Source organism: Antedon mediterranea, chromosome 1 (assembly GCF_964355755.1).
Source record: "Antedon mediterranea chromosome 1, ecAntMedi1.1, whole genome shotgun sequence".
Lineage (NCBI taxonomy): Eukaryota > Metazoa > Echinodermata > Crinoidea > Comatulida > Antedonidae > Antedon > Antedon mediterranea.
Window position 1 is genome coordinate 40,565,632 of NC_092670.1, and position 13,140 is coordinate 40,578,771.

Here is a 13,140-nt window from a genome sequence, read left to right on the forward strand (position 1 = left end):
TCAAAATAATTCTTAGGTGATTTCAAATCAGTTTTCAGTGACCATTACAAACCTATTGTCTTGATTAAGAGGGTAAACTAATAGGCATAATTATTGTCATAAATATCATATTCTTTTCATTCAAATTAAATTAGTTTTTTTGCAAAAGCTTTAAAATGAATTTTGAAAAAACTAAAGAGTTAGGGGGTAAATAATATAAAATAAATGTACATTCACTGCACTATTTTATCCAGGTTGTTAAAAGGACGAAAAGAAGAAATTGTGTTAAGTTATTATATGAATAATTTCCGGTAATAAATGTTAATTTTCTAAAAAAACGTACACGGAATTGTAAGGCTGTAGATTCTTTGAATAGGTAAACACGTGAGGGGCGGGACGCGATATTTCTTTTCGTACATAAGTTGAGGACCTCTCAGGATAAATAAACATGTACAGTATATTCATTAGTCATATCCATAAGGCGTGACGTAAGAATCGTGGGATGGACGGTGTCATTCCAGTCAATTTACTTTTTGTATTAATTGTTCTTTTTATCAGGGAGGATTAAAATTGTCCTGATCCTTGATTTTATGCAATTTCTTTTATAAAAAAACCCCCTGCAGAATAGACAGTTCGCATCAACCGTCAACTACTGTCAGAACGCTACCGGGCCCGTTGTTGACGCGTTGTGACGTAAGCAAGTCGATTGGCCGCTGGTTCAAAGGGACGAATAACTGCAGGCATTAAACGTAATTACATTTCTGACTCTGTAATAATATTATAACTTTTAATGTTACATTTGTACAATTTATTTAACAACCAACACTGCTCTTCACATATATATAAAACTAATGCTTTATATATACACGAGGGTGAAACAATTGCTTTATATTTTGCGTAATTGTAATATATCCCATTCTATCCAGTATCATCATTGACACGCGCGCGTACACAAATGGATGTGCTCTATTAATGATATACTATATCATATAACTCTATGATTTGATTTTCGGCAACATATTTGTGGTTTAAAGCTCTGTCTACACACAAACTAGTTTGAAGTGCGACTGTGCCAAAATATGGTAGTGATATGACATCACCATGTCCATATATGGGCACATATTTTTTTGTCACATAAAGTTTGATAGTGTTAACATAGCTTTAGACCGTTTGAATGCAGATATTTTCAGTTTATTTTAATTACGCAACCTATTTATATTTGATCACAGAGAAGTGTTCTTTTCTCCTTTCATTTACTTGTTTCCACTCTAGCGCAGAGTCACCAGTCATTTGGTATAAAACTTTAAAAATAGTAATTATATAAACATATTTTAAGTTGGTACTGTACACAGATTTGTAAATATAATGAACACATTGGGTAGTTTTCTACATGCCTAATGGCCTCTTTACATATTTCAAGTAATTTAAGACAATTTGGTAGGAAATATATCCCTCACTATTAAACAAAATTAATTATAATGAAATAAAATAAACTAATATAAGCCATAAAATAGTCCAGTTTTAAAGCTTGGTTTCCACTAGGGCGCAACGCAAGGACGTCAGCGCAACACAAGTGAGTTGACCAATCACAAAGTTTGTGATTGGTCAAATTACTTGCACTTACATCCTTGCGTTGAGTCCTAGTGGGAACCAAACTAAACCGGGGCGTTTTTTTAAGTTAGTTATGACACGCTATGTGTGTTAAATGTTTTTCTTTTTTCCAATATTAAGCCGAATCGCCGAGTTCAGACTAGACTATGGTCAGCCTCCACATTTGTTGTTAGTTAACCTATGTATTTTAGTATCATCTCTTACATATTACAGTATAAATAATATATTTATATATAAGCAACAAGTTCCCATTATTCAAGTGGAAGTATCTGGTTACTTCACAATAAAGACTATTATAGCAATAAAAAAAGATAAAGGTTTGCGATACTTGCTCTTATTTTTGGAGATTTACTCATTTTGAATAACCTAATCACCAATTTGAAAAGAATAAATGGCCGTTTTCTTTCCCATTATATTCACAACTACCAAATTTCAGAAATTATTGAATGCATGTTTGGTTGTATATATCAGGGATGTGTGCGCTGTCCATTACTTTCATGTTATTGTTTCATGGCATCATTATCCAAAGTACCAATAAATAATATTGGTTCATTTTGCATATTAAAACAATTGTTTTGTTAGATCACAGTATATGTATATATAAAGTATATTCAAGTGAAGAAAACGCGAACAAATTTCCATCAATTCTGAAAATATACTTAAATAATACCATCAGTAAATCCCAGCACATGAAAATCATAACATGACATAATGTTTGTATCTGGAGTAAGGAAATGAATATTCAATGATTTATGAATATTCACTGTCAACTAATAGGTATGTTCCTCAGTAGTTTCTATTCTTAAGTTAATAAATATTCAAAGACATATGAATATTCATTGTCAAAGACTTATGATATTCATTGTCAAAGACTTATGAATATTCATTGTCAAAGACTTATGAATATTCATTGTCAAAGACTTATGAATATTCATTGTCAAAGACTTATGAATATTCATGTCAAAGACTTATGAATATTCATGTCAAAGACTTATGAATATTCATGTCAAAGACTTATGAATATTCATTGTCAAAGACTTATGAATATTCATTGTCAAAGACTTATGAATATTCATGTCAAAGACTTATGAATATTCATGTCAAAGACTTATGAATATTCATGTCAAAGACTTATGAATGTTCAACTTCATTAGTCACTCAGTAGTTTCTATTCTGAATAAATATTTAAAGCCTCATAAATATTCATTATTAAAGCCTTATGAATATTCATTATCAACTTTTCTGAGCAGTTTCTATTTTCCATAAAAATATTTTCTAGATTGAACTTCCTCAGACACTTGATAAATATGCAAATTCATAAATATTCAAATTAATATTCATATAATTTGAATCTTAAAAGCTGTGCTAAATACTTAACAAAAATATTAAAAGTTTTGCTGTCTTTTTCGTTTGATGTCCATTGCTTCTAAGATTGGCCGTCGTTTTTCTTGATACCGGAGTCGTAATTCTTCTATTTCTCGTTCCATTTCTGGGTCTAACTCTGTTAACCTTTTGTGTAACTCGTCGTACGATAATTGTTTAATCTGAAATAAAAATTGTTAATATTTATTGTTAAATCATAACACCATTGTAATTGTTTTTTTTTTTACAGCATTTACATGATCACTAATCCTCTTGGTCATCATACTTGAGCTATGTCTGCACTATCAAACTTTATGTGACAAAAAATGAAGAAAGTGATATGCTTAAATATGGTAGTGATATGACATCTTTTTTGTCACATAAAGTTTTATCGTGTGACCTCATTACAGAAGTCTCAACAAAATATGGAGAATTAATGAAAGCATAGCCAACAAAAGAGGTCGTGAGGTAATTTCCCGATTGATCGTAATCAAAACGGTACTGGGTTTGGTCTACGAGCGTTTCTGCTCCCAACTAGTACATCCATTCATAGAAGGCTTGAAGAAGTAAGCATACCTGGTGGTAACCATAGAACGGTCCCGAGATAACGACTATACTTCAGCTTTAGTCGATAGAAGAATTTTAAAAATTGTTAGAGATAGAGTATACGATGTTTGATTATGTGTAGATGTGTGATTTGTTCTTTTATTCAAATGATGTAAAAGTGATAATTACCGATTTCACAAAATAAGCATTTAAAATACACCAAATTAGAGGACGTTAACAAAACTGAATTTAGGGTAAACAATGGATATGCTAGTTGTTTTGTAGACACGGAATGAGTTTTAAGGAAATGCATTATCTGATTTTGTTAAATTACGACGTAGTAATAAGGGTGGGGGGGGGGAAGGGAGAGGAAGATATGGAAGTGGGGATGATTTGAAATATCGGGAACCTCTTTTGATTATAGGAAGAGGTTTATCAATCAATGAATGTCATAAACCATCTTCCAAAGTCTAGTAATAAAGTATTTACAAATTCATAATCTTGATCTGGGTAAGGCCTCTGATACTGTACTGGTAAAATTTGCGGTGGTGTGATATCCTCTGAAACAGGTACTGTGGGTGCTACGTGAACTGGTGACGCATCGCTGGACGAAATGGACACTGAGGGCGCTACATCAGCTACATTATTTGTTTCAGGAACAGTTTCTTCTTGTTTTGCTGCCTGTTTTTTGGCATCGATTTGATCAAAATGTTCCATGAATAAAGGACGATATTCTGTTTCGGTTGACGGATTCGTATCAAACTCTGAAAAAGTTTTAAAAAATTGTTATTATCAAAAAAAGAAAGTGACTAAAATACCATTTAATGGCAGATGTGAGAGTAATGTGAACTTACTCTTTTGAACCAATATTAGTGTAGAGGTTTATAGTTAAATCTCTAAAGGTATATTGGCATTTTACACTAACAGCAAAGTCTTTGTAAGTGGATTTAAAAATTAACCAAGCATCATAGAGGATTTGAACCTATGATACTGGGATTGGTAGGCAAGCATCTTAACCACTAATACCACTTTCACATCACTTAGCAAAAGTCCAGAGTTTTAAGACACCAAGGCATACACAATACTAAATGCAGATGTTAATGCAGGTGTATGTAAAATCTAGAGTTTTGCTAGGCAATTTGACAAGACACATCTACACTACAAAATGATAAAATTGCTTACTTTTCATGGTATCGTCCATACTGTCAAGGTAATCAGTATCATCATCCTCATCCTCACCATCTGAGTTAATCACCATGGTACCCATACTGGATTCTAACTCTATCATAGTGTTTGCATCGCTGTGATCTATAAATGTATCAGAATCAACACCAGCTATTGCTACTTCTTTATCTCCACTTGGTCTCTTGATCATGGTACCATCAATCACTTCATCCTCATCATCCTCCTCATCCTATCAGACAGATAATTTTAAAACAATTATTACTTGTTAATTCATTTGTTAACCATTCTTATTATTGAGAAGATCCTGTGACTTAACATTTATTTCAACTATTTAAATATTACATAAGGTAAGTTTGTTTATATATTTATATATATAAAACAAATCAGTCATGGTCGTGTCAAAAAATACAAAAAAACAAAAAATTATTTAAAATAGGTAAATAAAAATAAACTAAATAATACAGACAATATCAGAAACTGCATTGACTGGTTTTAGTTGCCTTTGAGTGAGAGAGACCAACAATTAAATACACCAAGCAATTTTAAGGGAAGGAAATAATGTTGAGTGCCAAAATAAACCAAAGTATATATTAGTCTTACTGAGGAAATGTAAAGGCTTGGGTTCTGCAACATTTGTTGGTGTCGTATCTTTTCATCTTCTCTTATATTGTTGGCCTCAACAATCATGTCACGTAGTATAGTAACAGGACCAGCACTGGAAATAAACGCATGCTGAAAAACAGAAGGCAATATTTTATTAATAAATTGATTGCAGAAACTCCCTCTAAAAACAGATAAAAAACCCAACAGTAAGTAACTTTGTCAATTACAGGATGAAAAAATTATGCTTACAAACTAAGTCTCATTTGAGGCTTAGTAAAGTAGAAAGAGTCGTGAGCTACAACCCTGGCTCTAGGTCAGGATTGAACCCTGGCACTAGGTCAGGATTGAACCATGGGTCAATACTCAAATGGGATTGGACAGGAAGTATGTTAATCACCAAGCTACAGGAGTACAGCTCCACCACTATTAACATAATGACATTATAGGACTAAAATAATGTTTTTATTATTACAAATCTAAGTAAAAGAGCCAACCCATTCATTATGACAGACAGGGGGGTGTTTTTTTAATACAACAATTCTATAGCAATAAGAAATAATCCTAGGATCCTACCTGTAATAATTCTGTAGCGGTTGCCCTTTCCTCAGGATCCTTTATTAAACATTTTCCTATAAAATCTGTGAATTCTTCCGTCCATTTCTCTGGATAACGGAATGTTGGGGGTGGCTTAGTAGGGATCATAAATATTGCCTGAAAATTAATTATAAACAAATTAAAATACTGTAGGCCAACCTCTGTTTACACAAAAAGGTATGAATATGTGCACACAAGATTTAATGGGTGAGAACAGACATTTTGATTGGATCATGGCCACAAAAGAACAAAAGACTTCCACTGGATGGATGTATTGATAAAGTGTTTTAAAACACACATACAACAGTGATTGTGATTGGTTACATGAATGAAAGACTCACTCTCATTGGATGAATATCAGCATAAGGTGGTTTTCCTTCTGCCATTTCTAATGCTGTGATGCCTAAAGACCAGATGTCAGCCTTGCAGTCATACCCTATCTCTTGTATCACTTCTGGTGCCATCCAGAATGGTGTTCCTATAACTGTGTTACGTTTGGCCATTGTGTCCTAAAAAATAACATTTAACAAAAATCATTAAATTTATGAAATATTTTTTTTAACACTTCTGGTTATACATATTTAGAAAAATAGTTTTTTTGTATTTCATAAGCATTTAACAGCGAGTACCTCATCAAATACAGGCTGGATAAACTATTTTATAATTGATCGTGCTTATAAACTAAGTCTAATTTGAGGCTTAGGGAGTGGAGTTGAAAGAGTCGTGGACCTTGGCATTGTAAGGCAAGTACGCTAACCACCACAAATTTAGCTTTAGTTAATTTGATCTTTTTAAATGTATAATGGATAGAGAAATATTTTATATGCATAAGCTCTGCTTTTGCATTTTTTTTTTCTTTTTTAATTGATATGAATATAATACTTCAGAAATAAAATAAATTGAATTGAGAATGTTTCTTAATGAAATTCTTACAATTCAAATCTTAAAGGGGTATTGCTAAACACCGCAAACCCCCAAAAAATATAGCAAACCCCACCGAACCAACATAAAAGTGATTGAATCATGTAGTGTACGGCCCACTGGGTATATCCAAGTAAAAAAATATTAAATTTCTACTGTTAACTACTTATTTTTGGGGTAAAAACACAATTTTTTGGTCAAAAATGATTGCTAATTTTTTACCAAAAAATGATGTTTTATCCCCAAAATAAGTAGTTAAAAGTAGAAATTTAATATTTGATATACCCAGTGGGTCGTACACTACATGATTCAATCACTTTTATGTTGGTTCGGTGGGGTTTGCTATGGTTTTTTGGAGGTTTGCAGGGTTTAGCAATCATTTTTTACCAAAAAATGATGTTTTACCCCAAAAATAAGTTGTTAACAGTAGAAATTAAATTTTTTTTTTACATTGATATACCGAGTGGGTCGTACACTACATGATTCAATCACTTTTATGTTGGTTTGGTGGGGTTTGCTATGTTTTTTTTTAGGTTTGCGGTGTTTAGCAATACCCTCTTAAAGTGAACTTACTGTAAGTTGGCCTGCTACTCCAAAGTCTGCAAGCTTCGCATGGCCCTCCATGTTTAGTAAGATGTTGCCTGCTTTGATATCTCTATGAATCTTACGCATAAAATGTAAATACTCTAAACCCTTCAGCGTATACTGCAATATCGTTGCTATTTCTCCCTCTGTTAGCTGAAGAAAAACAATTATATTAAAATATCATAATCAAATAATTATTTGTATATGTGTTTAGAATATTTTTATGAAAGGATCTCAATGGGCATACGCTAACAAGCTGTTTGGGCATACGCTAACAAGCTGTTTGGGCATACGCTAATAAGCTGTTTGGGCATACGCTAATAAGCTGTTTGGGCATACGCTAATAAGCTGTTTGGGCATACGCTAACAAGCTGTTTGGGCATACGCTAACAAGCTGTTTGGGCATATGCTAATAAGCTGTTTGGGCATACGCTAATAAGCTGTTTGGGCATACGCTAATAAGCTGTTTGGGCATACGCTAATAAGCTGTTTGGGCATACGCTAACAAGCTGTTTGGGCATACGCTAACAAGCTGTTTGGGCATACGCTAATAAGCTGTTTGGGCATACGCTAATAAGCTGTTTGGGCATACGCTAATAAGCTGTTTGGGCATACGCTAATAAGCTGTTTGGGCATACGCTAATAAGCTGTTTGGGCATACGCTAATAAGCTGTTTGGGCATACGCTAACAAGCTGTTTGGGCATACGCTAATAAGCTGTTTGGGCATACGCTAATAAGCTGTTTGGGCTATCCTGGAAAATCTGTTATTTTGTGTACAGTATTTATTTGTAATGTCAGTAATTAATGTTCTATCACTTTGTATGTTTTTTTTTAATGGCTGTGATTATTTTAAAGTTTACTCTCTACTTTCTTGAAATTTATAATAACTCTATGGTCTATGGTCTATGGTCTTAAGAAATGTCTATTGAGAAACTGGACATCTTAATATTGTGATATAAAAATATATAAAATTGTTGACATACTACTTTATTTCTTCTTCTCATGATATCAGACACTGAACCGGCACCACAATATTCCATAACAATCTGAAATTTTTAAAAATAAGCATAACATTCATCTGTATAGAAAACATTTCTGTATTAAATCTTCAAGGTAATAATAATAGGTGTCACCCAATTGCAATATAACTGTGTTGTAGTAAGTTACAATGCGCACACACTTTTTCCGTACTGTATTTATACAAAATGTACTTAATAGGTGTTTATAGTGAAATCATAAGAGAACTATTCCATACCCATAAATCTGTATTTTTGAAGTAGCTCCCATAATATTTGACTACAAATGGACTATCACATTGTTGCATAATTGATATTTCTTTTATGATTTCCTGAAGGTCCGTGTCGACTGGCACCTGTTTGATGGCTAGTACTTGCCCAGATTCCTTGTGCATTGCTTTGAACACACTCCCATATGACCTGTCAACATAAAAAAAAATTATTGTATAAGTGTAACAAGCCTGCAGTCAGTATTTTTATAGGTGGGGAGGTAAGTTGTATATTGGGGAGGTGAGCAATATATTTTGTACTTGTAATGTTCTTACAATATGTAGTTTATATTGTTGAGAGTCCCTCAAAATCAGCTTAAGTTGGCTGGGTCACCCTCTTGAAATATTGTTGAATAAATAAATAATAAATAAATTTAAAAAATGGGAAAAACATAATAGTAGTGGTGGGTACAGCAAACCATTAAGAAAGTGTTAACCTAAAACTTGTTTTATTTATTTGTGTATTTAATAGGCACATAAGGCCAATAGTAAATAAATCACTGTCCCATCAGATAGGTCGTGATCACCTGATACAGGGGCTATTTTGTGAAGAAATTCACCGGGGTTACTCGCTACTCGTCCCGAATGCTGAACTAGGTTCATGAAAGTGCACACAAATTTGATTTACCCTTCTCCTAGCTTCTCCAGGACATCAAACACTTCTTCTGGTTTCTTTGTTAAGCTCTCTTCGCTTAACTTCTTCAATTCACTTCAAAAGAAAAAACAAATTGACAAATGATGATTACGCACAATCATTATTATTTTAATAGGAAAAGCAAAAGCATGAATATTATTACTACTTATGCTCCTCATTAAAAATGAAATGATAATGAAGTGTTTGTATTCAATGCAGTAAAAGGCTGCAAATAGTATAATGAAGTGTGTTTGTATTGAATGCAGTAACTAAAAGGCTGCAAATAGTATAATGAAGTGTGTTTGTATTCAATGCAGTAACTAAAAGGCTGCAAATAGTATTTATTTAAGAGTTGCTTACAGTAATGTATATCAAATAACATATATTGAATGTACACACAGTATGAATACAGTACTGTAATGTTGTTTGTTTGTAGTAGAATAGAAGTTTTTCTGTCATGCTCACTCACTCTTGGAACTATCTACTTTTTAAACTAATTGTTATAGAAATATTTGCAGGTATCTACTGTACTGTAGTCTTACAATATCAGTGCATTTAATCTAAATTCACAGATACAGTACATATATAATTTGGATGGATAACATTTTTCATAATCATCATCGGTGTAATGGACTTGATATTAATGGGCAAAGTAAGATTACAGCTACAGTACAGTACTTAGCATTCTAGTTGAGTATAGTAAAAGTTCAAACTCATAAATATGTCATATATTGTACTGCAGTCCAATTACGTATTAAGCGCTAACAATGATAACAATTTTTAAACGATGTGACTTTAATGTAGTGCTTTGCAGGTAATAACTTAGTTACAAATTTGCAATAATTTGATAGCACTGTATTTAGATGGGGAGATGTTAAAATAGTGCGACCTGACACCTAATATTATCTCACTGCTTTTAACTTTGTCTGTTAACTTTATTGTTATTGTTAATGTTAGCATTTTTTACCTGGAAAATTGAAAGGCGATCCAATAGGATACATGAGATAGGACATTACTAAGGTGATCCAATAGGATACATGAGATAGGACATTACTAAGGTGATCCAATAGGATACATGAGATAGGACATTACTAAAGCTCAGTCTACAGTACACCGTCAAACTTTATGTGACAAAACAAATGTGATGTGCCCATATATGGACATGGTGTCATCATATCACTACCATATGGGCACATCACACTTTTTTGTCAAGCTACTGTAGTTTAGACAGAGCTTTATAGCCCATCAATATTTACACCACCACCTCCTACCCCACCAAAAAACGTACCAAATGGTGACTAAACATAACACTTGATAGACTGCCACACACAAATACAAATGAAAAACTAGATTTACGTCAGTACTGTACATACCTTTTACTAGAAGACATCTTGTTAATATAAAAATACTGTAATTCTACTGATGAAAATAAATTTAGTTCACTTTTTGCACATTAGTACTAATCACAACTATAAAGATAAAAAAAAACACAAAACTGAGTGAAAAAACTGTAAAATATATACATTTGCATCAGGCATACCAATGGTTTACTGTACTGTGCTTAAAAATTTTTTAATTGTGCCTGTGTTCGGACATGTATTAAAAACATAATTATTATAGTACAGTTTTTTAACACTTTTTTCCGATATTTCATTAATCCATTCCTCAGGTACTGTATGGTTTTCAAAGAAATTCTGTACTAAAGTACTACAGTACAGTATATTAGTATAAATAATGTTAAAATACCAATCCATACTCTCAGTAATTCAATAGTCAACAGTATACTGTATATCATTTAGTGTGTCAGTGGATCCTGTGTTTGTCAATATACTGTATATCATTTACAGTGTGTCAGTGGATCCTTTGGTCTGTTACTGTAGTTACTAATATACAGAAGAAAAGCTTGATCACATTCCTAGATGCAAGGTGGCCTACTAAGTACACTTGACCTTAAAACATAGCAGCAATCCTATTTTCCGCATGAGTTTCTTTATTTGCCTCAAATGAATACATAATGCAGATTACAAACACACATAAATACACACACACAATAAAAGAGCTTTGTTTCACTACCAATTGGCACTAATTAAAAAAAAAACAAACAGATTGTGCGATATAAAATTACAATTTTAGTCCTCCTCAAGTTTCTATGACATCATCAAGTACAGTTGGCATTATAGAACTGTACATTAAAACAATTCTGTAGTTTGTAAATATTGAGTTTAGCATTTCTAGCCTAAAGGTTTTGAGATGAAATTAGAGGATTTGGGAAGGGATTTCATCTATAATGTTTTCCACTTTTCTTTCCTCAGGTAGCAAATATCACAAAAATGATTTGTATTCATTACTGTCCATTAAAAACTGAGAGCTTAAAGTAGAGGATTGAAATGTTGTATTACTGTACTGAACATACACATTAATACATTTTAAACCTAACAACAAAAAGTACAGTAAATGTAATGTTAGCTCAGAAGCATGTCATTTAGAAAAAAAAACAATACTTTCAAAACTTTCCAGATACCACTAAAACTGGCTGTGGATAATCAGGTATTCCATTTACTCCAACATGTTTTTTTTTGCCTTACAAGTAGCACTGTTCAAAACATTGTCTCTTTCAACTTATCATGATCCAAGTAAACTGCTGAATTTCATTTAACATAATACAAGATATACACGTACTGTAGCATCAATTGAAGCTTTTTACAAGAACTAATTGTTAGTAAGTTACCATAAATTGTTTATGTAACAGTTGCAGTGTACCATCAAGTATACACAAATAATGCAGGTAGCATAGAATACAAAACTACTGTAGAAACAAAACATTAAAGCAAAAAAAAAAATGTGTCAAATAAAATAATACTTACTGTATTGTATAGCAAAACGCAATAAAAATTGTATAGCAGAAAATAACAATTGTATAGCAGAAAATAACAATTAAAAAAAAAATTGTTATTTTATTGAAAAAAGATATAAATAGCATACAACAGCTGTATTTCTCTACTATACTACTTACATTTTTGGGTTCATGATTTGCATCATCGTAGCAGGACAGACATTCTAATGTAATGACATCTGCATGCACATAAATCCTCATAAAAAAAAACCCAATCAATTCTTGCTATTTAATTCAATATATATAGATGGATCGCCTTATAGACAGTATCTGAAAATAAAAAATATGATTTAAAAATGAATAAGTAAATACATTACAGTAACACAAGTAGATATTGATTGACATTTTTAAGTGTTTTTCAACTACTGTACATACTGAAACACTCAGCACTGTGTATTCAATTCTTAATGCATTAAATATATAATATATAGGCCAAGCAAGAGCCTAACATTTTTTTGTCAATAATGATTGATGTATTTAGATAGAGAGGCCTGTTTACTGCATATTTTATTATTAAAATACTAGCCTAGGCCTAGTACTAGCTAGGCCTATGTTTATGAATTTCTAGTTTTAGCTAGCTACAGGACACACGTGACTATATGATGTACAGTAAATAGACCATGGAGGTATCATCCCTAGCTAAACGTAGGCCTAAATAAATAATTTCTACCTGTAGCAGTTGAGCGTGTACCACCTCTCACTCATCAAGCAGTCGTTAGCACACGACGGGCCTAGCATTTTTAATCAAAGTTTACTGTCTAAAAACTATAATAACAGTAAAACTAGTAAAATTTAATAATAATATAATAATTACTAAATAATATAAGCTTACATTTTTTATGATCCTGATACGTTAACACTTTGTAAAATTACATAAAAAATACCATATTTAACAACCTACAGCTTCCGGATTATCGTAATTCATCAATTGCCAGGATGTC

At 32.3% G+C, this 13,140-nt stretch overlaps 1 protein-coding gene across 1 annotated transcript; it reads right to left on the reverse strand.

Moving 5' to 3' along the window:
• Positions 1–2,697: 2,697 nt before the first annotated feature.
• On the reverse strand, positions 2,698–13,116 carry LOC140040114 (serine/threonine-protein kinase 3-like). Its single transcript, XM_072085799.1, has 13 exons — positions 13,032–13,116; positions 12,320–12,469; positions 10,680–10,775; positions 9,301–9,381; positions 8,643–8,823; positions 8,371–8,433; positions 7,375–7,539; positions 6,222–6,389; positions 5,860–5,997; positions 5,284–5,415; positions 4,681–4,912; positions 3,988–4,262; positions 2,698–3,134 (listed from the first exon to the last, which is right to left on the reverse strand). The coding sequence occupies exons 3-13, from the start codon at positions 10,694–10,696 to the stop codon at positions 2,976–2,978; spliced, it is 1,611 nt and encodes a 536-aa protein (XP_071941900.1). The 5' UTR covers positions 10,697–10,775; positions 12,320–12,469; positions 13,032–13,116; the 3' UTR covers positions 2,698–2,975.
• Positions 13,117–13,140: the final 24 nt, after the last annotated feature.